We start from the raw sequence: 20,554 nt of genomic DNA, 5'->3' as shown, positions 1-20,554 counted from the left end.
ACAACAATTGAACCAATACATTTTGACCATGACAGTTTACTATCCAAGGTGACACCAAGTAATTTAGTCTCTTCAATTTGCTCAATAGCTAGATTATGAATTATCAGATTGAGCTGAGGTCTAGAATTTAGGACAATTTGGCACTTTGTTGACAAGGACATGAGGAACAAAACCAAAATCCCTCAGAATTAATTAAATGCTGGTCCAACACAAGATTAAAGGAAACATATTAAAAGAGGACAATACATCAACATTTCTCTAGAATAACACACCTGTAATACCACAGAAATGGAAACCTACACCAAAACACACACTCAAAGAGACATGCACACAGACACACACACCCCAAGGTGTTACATGAAAAAGAGCTCGATTCCTGTGAAATTTACCACGTCCTTCAATGCTTCCTCTTTTTATGTAAAGTGATTCAGGCTGGCAGTGACTCAATCAATAAATAAAGTCATAAATGGACAATGGACCGCAGTAGGTACAGCCTTAAGCCTGCATAGAGTTGTGAGCAAATAAAGGTAACCTGTAGTGGAGAAAGGCATGTAGCTATGTGTACATTACTATCTTACTAGTTTTGCTGACAGGACAGGACATGAGAGCATTTTTATAGCTGTGTTCATAGCCGCGGGAAGTAGTTTGAGGGTGCTGCGCTATTTAATTTTTTTAATTCTTCTTCTTTTTTTAATTCTGATATTTTAGGAGGGTGCTGCAGCACCCTCAGCACCCCTACTTCCTGCAGCTATGGCTGTGTTTACTGAGAGTGCTGGGTTAGAGAGCCCCATCGCTAAAAAGCATATTTCTTATACTGTACAGAGGGATGTCAGCCTGCTCTGCTGTGACAGAAGGAGAGTTCATGCCACCTGTTTTTTGGCTCTTAAGCTAGTTTTTGTGGATAAAGGGAATTCAATTTAGAGGTAAACACCTGGTTGTTGGTTACCTTGTCAGATTTAAAGGGATGAGATGGATAGAGATTTAGACTACACTGATGTGCTCTTTTCTTATACACACTCAAAAACAATGATAAAATGTAGTTGTCCTGGGCAATGTCACAATCTATCAATTGGCCATTGGTCTGTCTAGGTCTTGTCACATACGTGCAAAGGAGATGGAGATGCGCATTCCCGCGCTCTGTGCTCGTTCCAAAGGCGGTCAGTTGCAAGTATTTTTTTGTGTATTCAAGAGAACTGGGAACTCGGAAAACAACAATGTCAAATCATGGTGTCAGTGATATTCGGTTAAAGACCTGGAGAATAAACCCTCCTCCTCACAGCTGCCCATGTCCCTTAAAGTTGATGATGTGGTTGTTACTGACAAGAAGCACATGTCTGAGTTCTTTAATCACCACATCATTAAGTCAGGATTCCTATTTGACTCAGCCATGCCTCCTTGCCCGTCCAACATTTCCTCATCTCCCACCCCTTCTAATGCGACTATCCCCAATGCTTCTCCCTCTTTTCCCCTGCCCCGCCTTGCCTTCTTGATGTCTATGGTATTCTCTCTGGTATGCAATCTGTTTTCTGCTCAGGATATGGATGTGTCACTGCAACCTTAAAGGTCCTCAATGATGTCTCCATTGCCCTTGATTCTACGCAATGTTGTGCTGCTATTTTTATTGACTTGGTCAAAGCTTTTGATACGGTAGACCATTCCATTCTTGTGGGACGGCTAAGGAGTATTGGTGTCTCTGAGGGGTCTTTGGCCTGGTTTGGTAACTACCTCTCTCAAAGAGTGCAGTGTATAAAGTCAGAAAATGTGCTGTCTCAGCCACTGCCTGTCACCAAGGGAGTACCCCAAGGCTCAATCCTAGGCCCACGCTCTTCTCAATTTACATTAACAACATAGCTCAGGCAGTAGGGAGCTCTCTAATCCATTTTTATGCAGATGATACAGTTTTATACTCAGCTGGCCCCTCCCTGGAGTTTGTTTTAAACGCTCTACAACAAAGCTTTCTTAGTGTCCAACAAGCTTTCTCTACCCTTAACCTTGTTCTGAACAACTCCAAAACAAAAGTCACGCGGTTTGGTAAGAAGAATGCCCCTCTCCCCACAGGTGTGATTACTACCTCTGAGGGTTTAAAGCTTGAGGTAGTCACCTCATACAACATACAAGTACTTGGGAGTATGGCTAGACAGTACACTGTCCTTCTCTCAGCACATATCACAGCTGCAGGCTAAAGTTATTATATATATATATATATATATATATATATATATATATATATATATATATATATATATATATATATCCCAGCCCCCATCCTGTAGGAGTGGCTTTTGCCTTTTGGTAGGCAATCATTGCAAATAAGAATTTGTTCTTAACTGACTTGCCTAGTTAAATAAAGGTTCAATAAAATAAAATAAAAAATATTCAGGTTGGTACATCCGAGATTCCGACTTGGAATTCCAAGTTGGATGAACTTTCAAAACGATTTTTCCCTTTCAGAGATAGTTTTTTTTCGAGTTCCCAGTTATCATGAACACACTGAAGTCTGAGATTTTCGAATTCCTACCTGTTTTGAACGCTCATTTGTCCCTGATATTACTCCGACATATGGTACAAGGCAGTGACGTCGCATGTTATTGCCACATTTCCTTAACATCTCGTCCCCGTCCGACAGAGGGACTGTAGAACATGCTGATAATGGATTTGGCCCCACCTGTAGGATAACAGGGGGGTATAGGATGTATCAAATGGGGACGGTCCTACAGCTACGCAGTTTCCGATTTGACAGTAGAAAGTTCTCCATGCATCGGACATATAAAGGCTACCCGGTTAATTCTAGAACTTTACAATTATTTAACAGAAATACACTTTAACCAGGTTATGAATGATTTTTCTACCCAATATTTTACATCACAATCGGCAATAAATCATAAAGATGAGTAGTTATGTTCTGTTAATGTTGCGTAATGATGACAATTGGAGAGATCTGAACATCACAAGTTATGAAAGTGCGTCCTCATAAAAATGCCGCCCTCTCGACTGTCAATGCAAGCTCCAAATAACCTGTCTCGACAACGCAAAATCAGACTATAGTGGCGACTTCAATTTTAGTTTAAACAAAACATTTTCTTGCTCGTATTTTCTAGCCTTGGACCAGACAGCGGTCTGTGTGTTGTTGCGGTGCCATCCTTCAAGATATGGGTGAGGTGGACGACCTATAGGCATTATTTTTTAAACAACATACATTCAATAGGCTATGCAATATGTGTAGAAAGCAAAGACCCAGTTGTCGAGCTTACTTCAACTTCAATCTGCGCAACACAAACTGGAATGCGGACATTGGCAAAGCTATAGAGCAAAAATTTGGCAGAAAATTAAAAAAAAATCTGTTCAGCCACAAGCGCAGGAGGGAATTTTCGTATCACGCACTTACAGAAAACACAGAACACAATGCGATTCCTCCGCTGTATCAACACGAGAAAGCCAAAATAACACGCGGAAAGCACCTGCGGTAACGCGCAGAAATGACAGCTGAGAAGAGCATAGAGAAACAGTGCCTCTACCCAGCTGCGTATCAACCATCTGGGACATTATATAAATAAGTTTACTCACGTGAGATGAGCACCGATTCCACTCCCAGGTAGATGGATGGAATAAACACGCACTTTCAAGGGATCTTCCCCTTCAAAAAGTGCTTAATATCTGCAAGTACAATCGCTAATCGACAGACATGTCCCGTCCGATGGGGACGTATTCTGGACCGCCACTGTCCCCGACTTGGTCCCCACTTGCTCCGAGGCAATTGCGCGGGTGTTATTGCAGATGAGTGCGTAGATTTTTTTTTTTATCAGCTCAGGGTACACTCCGTCTCTGTTTTCCTGCTATTTCATTATATCATGACCATCATGTGACATGGCCAAGCCTTTCAATGGAAACTTAAAGGGACCTCCCACGTGATCCAGTCCATGCGCAGTCACTATGGGCAGGGGGAAGTCCACTGCGCTCTGTAAACAGCAATGAGCCATTAATCGCATAATAAAGACTACAGCGTCCAAGTTCTGGCCCATATAATATAAGCTAGCCTACATAATAGTATAAGTCTCCAAAAGATTCACATAGTGAGTTATTTCCCGCATATATGAGCTCATGTATAGGCTATAACATCAAAATGACCATGACTCAGGAATGAGAGGAGCAGGTGCATTTATTGCTATTATAGGACTAATGCAGTGTCTAGTGACCTCGTGGTCCATAGACCTATAGGTTAATATATGTTTTATGATAAACATGTAGCCTATAATTTTACCAAATTTCGAATACATAACTGAGTGAGTGAAAAATGAAATAGTTTACAAAAGGAGTCATAATTTTATATAGCCTATACTTCTCAATGTCACTCAATAATCCCTTGTCCGCTGTGCATTGGACAAAAAAGTCAGGAATAAAAAGTGCCCCTCCACTTCATTTATGGTAAATTAACAGGTTCCTGTGCCAAGTGCTGCTCGTGCACTTAGAAGAAATGACATTGTCTTGCATTTCTTACATCAAGAAGCTTCCTGGTAATCCACTTGGAGATGATTCACCGGTGTCTTTGACACGGAGATGGTCCTTTCGAAATATGGGATGATCAAAGCCTGGTTGACGCTCAGAAAGTCATGGCTATTATTGTTTTCAGTAATTGATATACAATTATATGAGGCTTTATTTATAATAAGATTATTGTTGTTGCAATAATATAATAGCCTAATAGTAAACCAAATAAAAATGGAATCAAAGTTTATTGGTCTGCATACACAGTTATGCAGATGTTATAACGTGTGCAGCAAAATGCTTGTCTTACTAGCTCCTAACAGTGCAGAAAAATGTCAAACAACCACACAAATAATCAAAAACTAGAAACAAGAAATCAAGATCGAATCAGTACAGTCATTGCCCCATAGGTTAGAGAGAGAGAGAGAGAGAGAGAGAGAGAGAGAGAGAGAGAGAGAGAGAGAGAGAGAGAGAGAGAGAGAGAGAGGAGAGAGAGGAGAGAGAGCGAGAGAGAGAGAGTTGTGTGTGTGTGTCTGGGGGGGTCAGTTATTGTCTCATGCTGACTGGAAAGGGTGATGAGGATTCATGTGCCCTGTGACTTACAGGCTGGAACTGAGATCATCAGGGAAGATGACATAAGAATGAAGCAGTGACTCTATTATCCTGTGATATCCTCATCATCACGAGTTTGGTGGGAAACACATTGGGAACTAAAAGATATGGGCCTATGTTAAAAATGAATAAGGAAAACCAAACACAGGAGGAAACATCAGTCCTGCTTGTGTGAGGTAATACCGGTTGTATATCTTTGAGAGATACAGTATTTCAAACATATTCTAAATTCTATTGATGCTGTTCAGTGTCTCAACGTGCAACACATATGAGACAAGCCTATACTCAAGCCTATACTGAATAGCTTCTAAAAGTTTATAAACTATATTATTTCTGCAGGTAAAATAGGTGTCAGGAGAAACCTGTTGCGACGATAACACACACACACACACACACACACACACACACACACACACACACACACACACACACACACAAACACTAAGCCAAATGCATAACTAATGGAAGCAGTCTGAAAGTTGAAATAACTTGGTGCAAGTGTTCCATGCACATTTTCAGGGTCACTAATCAATATCATGTCCTCATAAGTATTTGGAACAGTTTTCGAAAATTATTGAACTTGACCGATGTAACCAAACGCATTAATCGAATTAAAGTGTATTGTCTCTTTAAGAGCTGTCACTCGAGCGTTTGCTGCATGTTATTTTCTGCAACAAGATGGCGGTCGTTCCAGAGAACAGAGTCCTCTCCTTCAGTGTTTTTAAATGGAGCTCTTATTCCTCCACATATTTACCAGAGTAAGTAATGCACGCATACGTTGACCACGTGTATGTATTTGTTTTCGTGGCTGCAGGTCTCATTAACTGCCACAGTGCATCGAATCGTCTCTCCACGGCCTAGCTTGACTACGAGCTAACTACTCCACAGTTAGGCAACGGGGATAACGTTAGCTAGTTAGATTTACTGTAGTAAAAAAAAATGTACGCATAGCCAGCTAAACTTATTATTTTTGTGTACTGTGTGACGTTTTGCCATGCACTGTAAAGCCGATACTGGTAACTATCTAACAGCTGTACAGTCGAGTTGTTTAAAAAAAGCTAGCTAGTTAAGTTAGCGAGCTCGCAAACTAGACGAGCATGCCACCACCACCACTAAGTTAGTTGGTAACCAAAACCACTCATGACTTTTTATATTAGCTAAATAGTTAACTAATCATACTAGATTTTTTGTAGGCATGTTTAGTCTGACTGTTCTGTACCCGTTCGTGCAAAGCCAAAGGGAGAACTAGCTAACGTTAGGTAGCGAGCTAGTTTGTCTCTATGGCATTGCTGGGTAACCTTACACCATAGGAAAATGCCTGTACAGTCGGCTATTTATGGACCCTATTATCCCGCTCTTTTAACGCGTGGAATTGCAATTTTCAGCACTAATTAGCTTGGAACTGGCTGGAAAATATGTTTCTTGGGCTGCGTTCAAACAGGCAGCTCAATTCTAATATTTTTTTCCACTAATGGGTATTTTGTCCTTATCGATAAATATTTTCCAAAGCTGATCTGATTGGTCAAAGGACCCATTAGTGAAAAAAATACCAGATTTGGTCTGCCTTTTGTAATTGCAGCCTTGAAGACAGTAGTATCACTGCCTCTGTCACAATACCATTCCATGTTTGATGATAATTTAGCATGTACATTTTATAGGTAGTGATTACACTATCACTTGTATTTCATATGTCACAGTGATGCTGTTAACATGGCTATATACAGGAAGTTTTCCCCCCACTAAAGGGCTTTATTACAGACAGGAATACTCCTCAGTTTCATCAGGTATCCGGGTGGCTGGTCTCAGACAATTCCGCAGGTTAAGAAGCTAGATGTGGAGGTACTGGGCTGGCTTGGTTACACCTGGTCTGCAGTTTTGAGGCTGGTTGGATGTATTGCCAAATTCTCTAAAACGACGTTGGAGGTGACTTATGGTAGAGAAATTAACATTCAATTATCTGGCAACAGCTCTGGTGGGCATTCCTGCAGTCAGCATGCCACCTGTGTAATGATCATGCTGTTTAATCAGCTTCTTGATATGCCACACCTGTCAGGGGGATTAATTATCTTGGCAAAGGAGAAATGTTCATTAACAGGGATGTAAACAAATTTGTGCACAATTTGAGAGAAGTAAGCTTTTTGTGTGTATGGAAAAATTCTGTGATCACTTTACATGTTGCTTTTATGTTTTTGTACAGTATAGTTAGCATTCTCTATGATGATTCCTTAGTATTTGTTAGCATTCTGGTAAGTGACGTTTTTGGGGCTTTGAATATTAGGGCTATATAAATACCTCCGGTCAACTTGTGCACTAGGTAGGGCTGGGTGATATGGACAAAATATATCACAGTATTAATTTTATTATTATAATTTTTTTAAATGACGGTATGATGGTGTTGTATGTTTTTTAATAATAAAAGTTCTAAATTTGCTTTATGGGTAGTGTGTGACCCTAGGGTAGCAACACATACATTCTAAGTGATTTCAATGGGTCTTTCTCCATTCTGATTGTTTTATACAGTTAAATTCAGCTTCAACTAGAGGTCGACCGATTATGATTTTTCGATACCGATTATTGGAGGATCAAAAAAGCCGATACCGATTTAATCGGGCGATTTTATTTATTTATTTGTAATAATGACAATTACAACAATACTGAATGAACACTTATTTTAACTTAATATAATACATCAATAAAATCAATTTAGCCTCAAATAAATAATGAAACATGTTTGGTTTAAATAATGCAAAAACAAAGTGTTGGAGAAGAAAGTAAAAGTGCATTATGTGCCATGTAAGAAAGCTAAAGTTTAAGTTCCTTGCTCAGAACATGAGAACATACGAAAGCTGGTGGTTCCTTTTAACATGAGTCTTCAATATTCCCAGGTAATAAGTTTTAGGTTGTAGTTATTATAGGACTATTTCTCTCTATACGATTTTGTAATTCATATACCTTTGACTATTGGATGTTCTTATAGGAACTTTAGTATTGCCAGTGTAACAGTAGAGCTTCCGTCCCTCTCCTCGCTCCTACCTGGGCTCAAACCAGGAACACATCGACAACAGCCACCCTCGAAGCAGCGTTACCCATGTAGAGCAAGGGAAACAACTACTCCAAGTCTCAGAGCGAGTGACGTTTGAAACGCTATTAGCGCGCACCCGGCTAACTAGCTAGCCATTTCATATCGGTTACACCAGCCTAATCTTGGGAGTTGATAGGCTTGAAGTCATAAACAGCGCAATGCATTGCGAAGGGCTTCTGGCAAAACGCACGAAAGTGCTATTTTGAATGAATGCTTACGAGCCTGCTGCTGCCTACCATCGCTCAGTCAGACTGCTCTATCAAATCATAGACTTAATTATAACATAATAACACACAGAAACACGAGCCTTATGTCATTAATATGGTCGAATCCGGAAACTATCACGTTTATTCTTTCAGTGAAATACGGAACCGTTCCGTATTTTATGTAACGGGTGGCATCCATAAGTCTAAATGTTCCTGTTACATTGCACAACCTTCAATGTTATGTCATAATTATGTAAAATTCTGGCAAATTAGTTCGCAACGAGGCAGGCGGCCCAAACTGTTGCATATACCCTGACTCTGCGTGCAATGAACGGAAGAGAAGTGACAATTTCACCTGGTTAATATTGCCTGCTAACCTGGATTTCTTTTAGCTAAATATGCAGGTTTAAAAATATATACTTCTGTGTATTGATTTTAAGAAAGGCATTGATGTTTATGGTTAGGTACAGTCGTGCAACGATTGTGCTTTTTTCGCAAATGTGCTTTTGTTAAATCATCCCCCGTTTGGCGAAGTTGGCTGTCTTTGTTAGGAAGAAATAGTCTTCACAGTTCGCAACGAGCCAGGCGGCCCAAACTGCTGCATATACCCTGACTCTGTTGCAGAGGTGACACATTTTTCCCTTGTTAAAAGAAATTCATGTTAGCAGGCAATATTAACTAAAGATGCAGGTTTAAAAATATATACTTGTGTATTGATTTTAAGAAAGACATTGATGTTTATGGTTAGGTACAAGTTGGAGCAACGACAGACCTTTTTCGCGAATGCGCACCGCATCGATTATATGCAACGCAGGACAGGCTAGACAAACTAGTAATATCATCAACCATGTGTAGTTAACTAGTGATTATGATTGATTGATTGTTTTTATAAGATAAGTTTAATGCTAGCTAGCAACTTACCTTGGCTTCTTACTGCATTCGTGTAACAGGCAGGCTCCTCGTGGAGTGCAATGTAAAGCAGGTGGTTAGAGCGTTGGACTAGTTAACCGTAAGGTTGCATCCCCAAGCTGACAAGGTAAAAATCTGTCGTTCTGCCCCTGAACAAGGCAGTTAACCCACTGTTCCTAGGCCGTCATTGAAAATAAGAATGTGTTCTTAACTGACTTGCCTAGTTAAAAAATATTTATATAAAAATATATATATATTTTTTTTAATCGGCAAATCGGTGGCCAAAAATACTGATTACCGATTGTTATGAAAACTTGAAATCGGCCCTAATTAATCGGCCATTCCGCATAATCGGTCGACCTCTAGCTTCAACCCCCAAAAAGTAATCATTTTCATCAGTTTCTGCATTTGAGATAATTTCCACACTGCCGCGTAGGGCTGCACGATATGGGCAAGCAATCTGGGCCTTACTTTTAACCAAATGTTGCAATTTTACATGCAATTTAGAGCAAAACACTTAGGTTAACTGTTGGAATCATGGAAATAGAATGTATATTCTAATTATACAGTTAGAATATAATAGTGGGCACTTTTAATAAAGTGTTTGACATGACAACAAATGAAAATGTCAGGGAGGAGTTGACCGGGTAGGAACTAGTGTTGATAGGTGTTTCCTAGGGGACCCTATAATCTTTGGCTACATTGAATATTTTCTCTTAGCTACTTCATGTAGCTAACGAATTCATGCTTTGCGTATTCCTCTTTAATTTAGAAGATACTGTTGCACAAACAACATGCTGATTTAGGTCTACACCATCACACTGAACACTGAATATTTTAACCTTACAAATAGATAAACAAGTTCACTACCTTGCGCCTGCCTTAGCCATTTGATCCCTGGTTCATTGAATGAGGGAATTATTTTATAAAAACGTAAAGTATTTGGTTGTAATTCTGTTGCCGTGTGGCCAACCATCCTCCATGAAATTCCAGGAGAGCTACTGGGTGTGCAGGCTTTTGCTCCAGCCCTGCTCGAGCACATCACATTGTAAAATATCAGCTGTTCAACAAGACCATGATATGCTGACTCTGGTTTGTTAGAGCAGGGTTGTGTCAAAAGCCTGGACACCCCAGTAGCTCTCCAGATGGAGGGTTGACAGACCACATGTTTTATACATTAGCCTATCGGTGCAGTATTTTACTTTGGGGGGTAAGTGAATCAAATTAAATCAAATGTATTTATAAAGCCCTTTTTACATCAGCAGATGTCACAAAGTGCTTTTACAGAAACCCAGCCTAAAACCCCAAACAGCCAGCTATGCAGATGGCTTGGAAAAACTCCTAGAAGGCAGGAACCTAGGAAGAAACCTAGGGAGGATCCGGGCTCTGAGGGGCGGCCAGTCCTCTTCTGTCTGTGCCAGTTGGATATTATAAGAGTACGTGGCCATTAAGGCCAGCTCAAGATGCAAGTGCCTTGGTTAAGGCCACAACGGCAAGAGATGCTGTATCAGTGGCGATTTTCGCATGTAAATCTTGGTGGGGCAAAAAAACAAACAAGGGATACATGCCAGCAAAGACACAACACTAAACAATACATTAATTATAACGGTGACAGTGTCCACAAACTGTTAGGACCCACATAAAGCTGTCCCAACAGCAGTTCCAACACCTTACCACTGTTACATCTGGCTATCAGTGGAGCCTTGTCTGGCAGCGAAACAGTTCATTCAATCTCGCCTTTAAAAAAAAAAAAACAGCTGATATGGTTGACTTGCTTAAATAAATGTGTTTTCTACTGACAACTGAGATGTGCAAACTATGGCATAAGGGGACGACAAGCGGATAAGAGGCAATCCGTAATTTCCGTTAAGACATTAATGAGCGAGCTAGGACAGATGTAGCCAGTATAACTATTTGCTCAGCACTTTTGAAATGTGCAGTGACAGAATTCAGTATTCTCCCTGTACACCAAGTCAACCGTAGGATAAATAATGGGGGCATATAAGCAGACAATGGAAGCTCTTACAAGATATGATGATGATGACGACATTTCTGTAAAACAGGCTATAGGCTACATGTGCACCACCAAGTCAGAATAGTAGGCTAAGTTATGAGGAGGAAATGGACCAAATTATTAGGGTGAGGCACATGGGCTGCTAACAGATTACTACACAACATACACTTAGTATTACTTTCTTATCTACAGTATACATATCTCCCTGACATATTACATCATTTATGCAGCAGCGTACAATACATTTTTGGACTCACCTTGTTGTGCTGTGCTCACTTGAACAGGAAGGTGGCACGTCGGTCCTTTTGGGCAAATTTTGTCATCAAAGTCTGTTATTCTCTGTATTTATGGTGCTTTCAAGACAACTGGGAACTCTGGGGGGGGGAAAAAGTTGTGAATCATGATGATGTCAGTGATTTTCAAGTCGTCGCTCTAGAAAGAGGCCCGAATTCCGAATTTCACAATTCCGAGTTGGATGAAAGTTCAAAACGTTCTTTCTCAGTCGTAGCTCGTTTTTCCAGAGTTTCCAGTTGTCACTAAAGTCAGATTTTGCAGTTCTGGGTTAAGTTGTTTTGGGCGCAGCATAAATCATGGTTCATTAACAGCATGGCCAATGTTGAATGGTTATAATTTTAAACTAGGTAAAGAGACCCATAATCTTGGACTTGGGACCCTCTGCCACTCCACTGAATAGCAGGATAATGATTGCTTTGCAAGGCTTGCAGTTAGCCACTGATTCCTTCTATACCATTCATTGTTGAATTTGCGATATCCAACTTGTTGTGTAATGTTTATGTCCAATAGCCGATGAGCATCGATACGTTTTATCTATAATTTCTCATTATTTCTCTTCATATGACAAGGATTAAAAAGGATTTGCCAGTAGATTGTCGACTTGATTCATGATGATGATTGCCAGCTAAGATTTTGAAGGTATGATGTTGACATAATAAGTCCAATCAAAGCTACTGTAGATAAGATGTGGTTTGATGTACTTTTATCTGTGGCCAATGGCCTTGAGCCTTCTTGGATGGGCACTTCAAATGTAACTCTATGGCAGCACCCAGGGGGCTTGAATTTTCTAGCTCTACTCTTAGACTTGGCGGTGACGTAGTGTCCGCATGAGTGACAGAACACTGAGCCAATCACGGTGCAACATTCCATATTTTCTGCTGGCTTGCCCCACCACCACAGAAAGCACTGAGCTAGGCTGAACACCTGCATTTTAGAGCTGCCTTATGTATGAGGTTTTATTCACTTTTTTTGTTTTACATTGTTTGCAAACTGATATGTAACACAATAACATGCAAAAAATGTGGGTCTCAAAACAGGCTCTGCCCCACCTGCCCTGAATGACGGGTCGCCAGTGTACTGTATAATACATGGGATCAGAGAGCAGTAGCATTCCATTGTCAATACCAGTGATAATGAAATGTTATTTTGCGAAGTGGGTCCTTGCATCATACAACACAATTTTCCGGGGGGGGTCTTGAGCTTTCGGACAAGTTTAAAAAAAAAAAAATAATAATAATAATCTGTCAAAAAATGTTAATGTCAGCCCAGGAGAGAAATTAGAAGCTATCTTAAAGATATCTGGGGTTTTGGTAACAGAATCACAAGGCAATGTTTTTTAAACTTACAGAAAGTAATTTCTCCTAAACTAAATGTGTGTTGATAAAAGTTCTTAACTTCAATAATATTATTGTGTTTTGATGTATTTCTAATACCTGTTTAAAGACATGCTCCGGTACTTTGGCAACTACTTAAACTTCCTGCTTTAGGCTAGATGTGTCGATGTTTAGTTCATACATGCAGAATCACTGTCTCACTTCAATTAGCCACGAAATTCCTAGTTCGAAAGGAACTGTTTTTCTGGAAGCTGTGCTGCGCCATTTTCCTCCACGTGGGTCTGCCCCCTAGCAATTCGTGTTCAACCAATGAGCTTCAGCCCCTCGCCATATGAGACAGCTAGCAAGATACACAAGATACCCGCATAGTAGAGCGAGTGAGAGAGCAGTGACGTGTTGCACATACCGTATCATCACATGTGATGTAGTATGCAATTTTCAGGGACCACTTTTGCCTCGTGAGTGCTATTTTCAGAACTACTGGCTAAAAAGTATACGAAAGTACCAGAGAATCCATCTAAGACCCATTTTTCTTCTGTTTGACCAGAAATCAAAGCCAGTACTTATGCCTAATTTTTAAGATGGAAAATGGTTGAAAATATAACTATGCCTTCATTTCCCCAAAATATACACTCTTAGCTTTTTTGACTCCCAATTTGATATGCTGCTATGAACTCCCTGCACATGTGGTGCTCATGGGTCCTTTTTACATGGATATTACCCTATCCCTTTGCTCACAACAAATGGTTGCATGTTGGCTGAAACATGTCCTTTCTCCCATCTTTCCCTTTTCTGTGTGTAGAAACATCTTGGTGGACAAACCCAATGACCAGTCCTCCAGGTGGTCGTCTGAGAGCAACTACCCTCCACAGGTAACGTCTGCTGTGCCCCGCCTTCATAGACACCTGTCTCATACTCAGGCCTACCTGTCACTCACACACCTTCCATGCCTTCTGCCTTACCTGTCTTGGGATGGGGCTCTTCAGTAGAGGGTTTGTGCCCAGTTGCATACATCTGTGTTCTCAATTCACTGGTGGCTGCAAAATAGTAGCGCCTAATAGACGGGTTGGTTGTTTAGCAACAAAAGCGTTCAACTATGGGGCAAAACAGACTGCGTTGGTTAACAACATGTAAACTATATTTAGTCTCCAGCATTTATTGAAAGCATAAATACATTTGCACAATGAGCACATGTTGTCTCAAGTACATCGTTACACTTGTTGGATAGCTAGCTAGTGAATTTGAGCCTTTTTAGCATTGACATGAAATCAGGCAAAACACCTCAAAACAAGACTATAGTCCAAGAAAAAGACTAAACTAGTTGAAACGAGTCACTTACGATTCCCCACATAGCAGTTTCTTGTCATTGTTGGTAGCTATCTGGCCATCCAGACTCATAAGATCCACGGACTTCTGCCCCATAGAAGTGTTAGCTGACAACGCACGCATCTTCAATATGCATCCAATGACTTGCATTTGCTCTTTTGGGAATAGGATGTTGCCCAGCGTAGCGTGTTTGACTGTCTTGTGGTTACGGGCAGAGGAAATTGAAAGTTTGTTTTTGCAGCAAGAGGAAACTAAGCATGTCCGTCTTAACCACCCAAGCTAGACATTCAAGTGTGGCAGAGGCAAAACTCCACTGTGTCTGTTTACGTCAAAAACGTTTCACACTGTAAAGATGTTGAACTCTCATCAACCCCTTTTATCTTTTCAAAGCGAAGGAGGTTGTGGAGAGGTAAAGCCTTGAAAATAATTATACTGAACAAATGATAAAGCCATACCCCATAAATAAATAAATAAAGCTTATTTTCTTTATTCAATAAATGAAGGAGTCTTTTCATATAAATGTTTTATAATGGTTTCTGTGGCAACAAGAATCAACAAATCATTGAGATACGGGTCTTTTCATTATCAAGTATCCATGTTTTTAGGTGAGTGGACAGGACTGTTTTGAAAAAGAAAGATCGATACACCCAAGCCTAGGAGTAATCCCTCTGTGTTAAATGTACCCTAGGCGATAACCTAATGAGATGCAATATGTCTGCCTTATTATTGATGAAAACTGTTGAAGATGGAGCCGTATCAGAGGACCCATTAGTAAGCCTAGCAGATGCACTCTGGTAGTGGATGGTTATTGCTCACTCACACAGCCATTTAAACCTACAGGATTTGTAGAAACATGGGTCTCCAGGGATTGTGGGTTGCCTGGTTTCCGGGAAACAGATTTAATCGATGTTCCATCTGTGCTGCTCTATCCCCTCTCTCTCCCAGAGGGCTCAGGGCAGTGCCCTGTCCTGTCGCTAGCAGATATGCCCAGGCTAGTTACCACTCCAATGACCTGTGAACATGTCCCATAGTTTGATTGTGCAGCAGCTCGTATAGACAGCATTTCTCCTCTGCGGTCTGTGCCATCTGCAGTGTTGTGAAACATGTTCGGAGAGCAGTAGAATGAAAACTGCAGTGTCATCTGTTGATAATATAGATCGGACACTGCATTATGAATTATTGTGAGAGACCGCTGATCAGATTCTCCCACTCTATTTTCCCTCCAGTACTTAATGTTGAAAATGGAAAGGCCAGCGATCGTTCAAAGCATCACCTTTGGGAAGTATGAGAAGACTCACGTGTGCAACCTGAAGAAGTTGAAAGTGTTTGGTGGGATGAGTGAAGAGAACATGACAGAACTCCTGTCCAGGTGATGGGCGAGGGCAGAGGGACAGTGAAGTGTTATTCTTTACTGTATAAATAACCTACCTCACTGTCTGTACCATATTTATTCCTCTGCAGTGGCCTGAAGAATGACTACAACAAGGAGACCTTCACCTTGAAACACAAGATCGACGAACAGATGTTTCCCTGCAGATTTGTTAAAATAGGTGAGTTTGGAAATGGAATGGGCCCAAGGCTTGGGCTTACAGACTCTGTCCAGCTTGAAAATGATTGTAGTGAAGGGATGCTACACGGCTGGAGATGGAAATAAGTCAAAATGGCGAAATAGTTGATGATTTAAATTATAGACCGTTCTCTCTGTCTCTCTCAGTGCCTCTGATGTCTTGGGGGCCCAGTTTTAACTTCAGTATCTGGTACATTGAGCTGCATGGCATAGAGGAACCTGACGTAGTGCAGCCCTGCCTTAACTGGTACAGCAAGGTGAGCCTCCCTCTGAGACGCACACACTCACATACACAGTTGGGGTTAAGGGAGAGAATCCGTCTGAGTGGGTTACTTAAGCAATAAGGCCAGAGAGGGTGTGGTATTTGCGGAGTGCCTGGATACAGCCCTTAGCCATGGTATATTGGCCATATACTACAAACTCCAGAGGTGCCTTATTGATATTATAAACTGGTTACCAATGTAATTAGAGCAGTAACAATAATATTTTGTCATACCTATGGTATACGGTCTGATATACCACGGCTGTCAGCCAATCAGCATTCAGGACTCGAACCACCCAGTTTATAATTAAGCAATAAGGCCCGATGAAGTGCGGTATATGGCCAATATACCACGGCTAAAGGCTGCTGTTACGTACGATGCAACACGGATTGCCTGGACACAGCCCTTAGCCGTGGTATATTGGCCATATACCACAAATCCCTGAGGTGTCTTAATGCTGTTATAAACTGGTTACCAACGTAATTAGAACAGTAAAACTTTTTTTTTTTTTTTTGTCATACCTGTGGTAAACGGTCTGATATACCACAGCTTTCAGCCAATCAGCATTCAGGGCTCGAACTACCCAGTTTATAATATGAAGTATAACATTTGTGATGAAAAACATTGAACAAAGATGGAGCCGATATTACAGTGAGTGTGTCCCATCCCCTTGCCTCCTGCCCTGTATTCCTCTAGTACCGGGAACAGGAAGCGATCCGCCTGTGCCTGAAGCACTTCCGGCAGCATAACTACACAGAGGCCTTTGAGTCGCTGCAGAAGAAGACACGCATCGCGTTGGAACACCAAATGCTGACACATCTCCACGACCGCCTGGTACTCCGTGGAGACTTTGATGCCTGTGAGGAGCTCATCGACAAAGCTGTCAAAGGTCCTGTCACCCACACCTCCTCAGAAAGACCAATGGGGGCTGGACCTACTGCCCTGTACACATCAACTGCAATACAAATACATGACCTCAATCATCATACTAACTACAGACCGCTACCATCCCATGACTGAGATCTTGAAACCTGGCTCGGCTTATATTTAGCTCATGAATTCAGTGGATACCATAGTGATTCATTATTTACATTATAGACCCATGTATCTGCATGACCTTTTCATTTATCAGATTGATTTGAAACCACAGGGCGTGGCAATGTCATCCTGACATCATACTTTCTTTTTGAGGTTGGAAAGGTAACAAAACTATTCACTTCTATCTCCTGGCTAAAATCATCTGGACAATCTTCCTGTGTTTGACCTTTTCCTCTGTAGACGGTTTATTTAACCAGTACATCAGTCAGCAAGAGTACAAGCCAAGATGGAGTCAGATCATCCCCAAGTGTAACAAAGGTACAACCGCCCAAGAGCCAAGCCCAGATGACATGAACAGTGAGACAAACTATTCAAGTAGGAAATGTGTTCTCATTAACAAAATACTATGGTATGCTGTACACTACCGGTCTATAGCGATGAATAAAAAAAAATCCCTGCCCCCCCCTTTCTCTTCTGCTCCTCCATTTTCCTTCAACACTCCATCCCTCTCCTACATTTTATTCCCTCCTTTCCCTCAACCCCTTTCTCCGGCTCCATCGCTCTCTCCAGGTAATGAGGATGACAACAGACCAGGGATGAGGGGAGGTCATCAGATGGTCATCGATGTTCAGACAGGTGAGGCATGCTGGCTAAAACCACACCTAGACAACACCCCCCCTATAATGTCGCCTATTGGAATTGGAATTCTTCCTCTTCCAAATGTGTTTTACAAACTGGCCTTAAAGGCCCCCACCAGAGGGCAATGCCACCCCTATTAAGGTGTAATTCTTGTCCTTTAGCGGAAATTGACGTTTAGGTTCCACCTCTGCAGAATGACGCAGGCTGCTAATACATATTCAAGAATTGGGGGGGGAAATGCCGTGGGTGCTTTCCACATGGCGTGGACAAATAGTAATAAGTAGGGCACCAACAGCTGTCAGTGTAGCTGGCTAGCATGCTAACCTTATCCGGCTAACTAATGTTATTTGTTGCTACACTGCATTCAAAAGATTAGCCAGCTAGGCTATGGCTGGTTCTGGAGTTGGATTTGTCATAAGAATGTAGGGAAAACTTTTCCACAGGTGGATAGGGGAACGCAGTGTCTTTGCCATCTATTGTATCTCCAAAGTTTTGGCATCGTTCATAAATTGTGGCCGGGAAAGAATAAGATGAAGCTCCGGTAATATGAATAGCCTAACTATCAGGGGCGCAACTTTCACTGGGGACGCCCCCCCCATTCTGCAATTGCATTTTTGTCCCCTCCAGTTTTATCATGGAATGTTATACAAAACGAGGCAACAGTGTGCTTTAGGACCATGCGGACGCCTCCGAGCGGTCGAGTAGGCTGTTTGGAGTGTTTATCCAACTGGATAAGACCAAAGTTGCGCCCCTGCTAACTATTGAACGGTTTGGACTAGACACATTTTTCTACATTGTAATGGACACGGTGAAACCTTTGGTAGGCTCATGCTATAGTTCTCACAGCTAGGGGAAGTGAAATGATTGGCTACAATGACTGCATGCCGCAAATGATATGTAACAACACCCTGAGCGCATCGGACACGAAACACTAATACTTGATGTAACAACAGCACAAGCTAGATAAACAAGTTCGTGGACAGTTGATTTCTAGCAGCACCAATCAAAGCAGTGGATTGTGTTCAAAACCATTCATCTTGCGGGGAGCATGATTCCAAAATGCAATCATATCACACGCAATTTTAAATAAGTGCAATGAACTTTGATAATTTGCTGGTAAAAAAGTGGAGGTGCAAAAACATAAATTTGTACCCCTATTTTAATTTGTGCAATGGCTCAGCCTACACTTGGCTGCCTATGGTTAAAAGCTATAGCCAAAGAAGGAAGAGGAAGCCAGACACCCATTTTTTTATTTTTTTTTCTGGTTCAATAAAAGTCAATGAACTAAGTAGACCAGACCCAGCTGCTGTTGCATTGGTGTCATTGGGAGACCCAACCCATTAACTAGACCGGAACTGACAATGTTTTTCAATGGTTAACAGCCTGAATGAACTATCTTTATTTATCCGCCATCTTTGCTGTAGCCAAATATTCTCTATTATATTGCTCAGCTTAGTTGCGACTTGCAAACTTTGCAGGTGTTTCGGATTAATAAACAATGCCATGCTGGTGGGTGGTACCATTTGATGTAAACCCAGCCCTGAAATGAAACGTATGCTAAAAATAATTTGCATGTCATTTCATAGGAAAAGACACGGCATTGGCACGAAGTGGGCAGTTCGGGGTTGTCACTTCAAACTCAAATATATTCTACTTTGACTTAAACAATGACTTATTGACTTAGTGTTGTGCAACATCGTGGGTAAGCTCTGGCAATCGTCTTTCAGCTCGAAAAGTGGATTTCTACTAAGACATATTATTGCCTTTTTAAAGCTGTTTTGTAGAAGACACAGTGGTTATTTTAGTGCTCTGTAATGTTTTGGTGGCTTACTCGCCTGCAGGCGTTTGTAAAGACAAAGGCTTGTATTATGCACGTGTGTATACAGGCTGTGAGAAGCCTTGCATCTCGCTGGTCTGTCTCTCAGGCCCCCAGACACTGAGTACTGTGTTTTTGGCCAATCCAGATGACCTAGAGTAACCCTCCCAACCTACAAAAACCTCCACACAGTCTGCAAGCCATGCAAACATTACCCCTGTGTGCTGCTCTGCTGATTTGCCATGGTTACGGCCCATTGAACCTGTGCACCGCTGTGTTAATTATGCACTCATGCTACTCAATTCAGGGGTTCTTCAGGACTTCTGGAAAGGAATGGAACTCTGTGTTTACTACAGTTGAAGTGATGATTTCCTCCCCAAATTCTCATGATTGCACTCCGTATGGCAGCATGTAGTCTAAGTGTTTCTTGAATAGCCTTTTTCTACTCCTTAACCCTTTACACTCGTGGGGACTTAGCCCTATCCATAGAGGCCATGGTCAAATTTTGAAGAAACATATGCATAACCATGGTAGCAATTGAAAGGGACCACTTTTCATAATATGGGGAAATTATCAGACCAAAGGTGAGAACACAGCAGTCAAGCGATAGATTAAGAGGTCTAACTGGTGTATGGAAGTGGCCACACAGCTCTCCGAAGTGTGCACAGTTACTAAATCATTTCAATTCACTTTTATGGCTTTTATATGCTCTCCTAGCTGTACCGTTGAAGAATTGAAGGAAGCACGGCCCTCCATCCCCATCACACAATTATTGTTTTCGCAATCCAAAATTGGTCCATTTACAAATTGCATTCTGGGTCAGGTGGGCACAATTTTGAAAGCTTATTCTCTTGCCAACATGACTAGCTAAGTTCTAAAATACTATCTTCATGTTAGGCTTTCATAAGGCACTTTTCAGAGAAAATATCTACGATATTCCCCTCTGATTAAACATGTGCAAAAGTAGCCCAA

The 20,554-nt window shown here is 41.3% G+C and overlaps 1 protein-coding gene across 3 annotated transcripts in view; it reads left to right on the top strand.

Annotated features, from left to right (window-relative positions):
• Nucleotides 1–5,738: 5,738 nt before the first annotated feature.
• LOC106609349 (muskelin) overlaps nt 5,739–20,554 on the top strand; it is a 28,983-nt gene continuing 14,167 nt past the window's right edge. Inside the window, exons 1-8 of one of the 3 annotated variants that reach the window (XM_014208092.2) lie at nt 5,739–5,852; nt 13,736–13,805; nt 15,486–15,628; nt 15,721–15,809; nt 15,974–16,083; nt 16,786–16,978; nt 17,368–17,445; nt 17,698–17,763. In XM_014208092.2, the coding sequence (XP_014063567.1) occupies nt 5,773–5,852; nt 13,736–13,805; nt 15,486–15,628; nt 15,721–15,809; nt 15,974–16,083; nt 16,786–16,978; nt 17,368–17,445; nt 17,698–17,763 (829 nt within the window). In that variant the 5' untranslated portion in view covers nt 5,739–5,772. Of the gene's footprint in view, nt 5,853–13,735; nt 13,806–15,485; nt 15,629–15,720; nt 15,810–15,973; nt 16,084–16,785; nt 16,979–17,367; nt 17,503–17,697; nt 17,764–20,554 lie in introns of all 3 variants that reach the window. The other 2 variants (XM_014208091.2, XM_014208090.2) reach the window with 2 other exon arrangements.

The sequence above is a fragment of the Salmo salar genome, chromosome ssa07, assembly GCF_905237065.1.
Source record: "Salmo salar chromosome ssa07, Ssal_v3.1, whole genome shotgun sequence".
In the NCBI taxonomy this organism is placed as follows: domain Eukaryota; kingdom Metazoa; phylum Chordata; class Actinopteri; order Salmoniformes; family Salmonidae; genus Salmo; species Salmo salar.
Note: the sequence above shows the minus strand (reverse complement) of the source record. Positions and strands in the feature narration are given on the sequence as shown.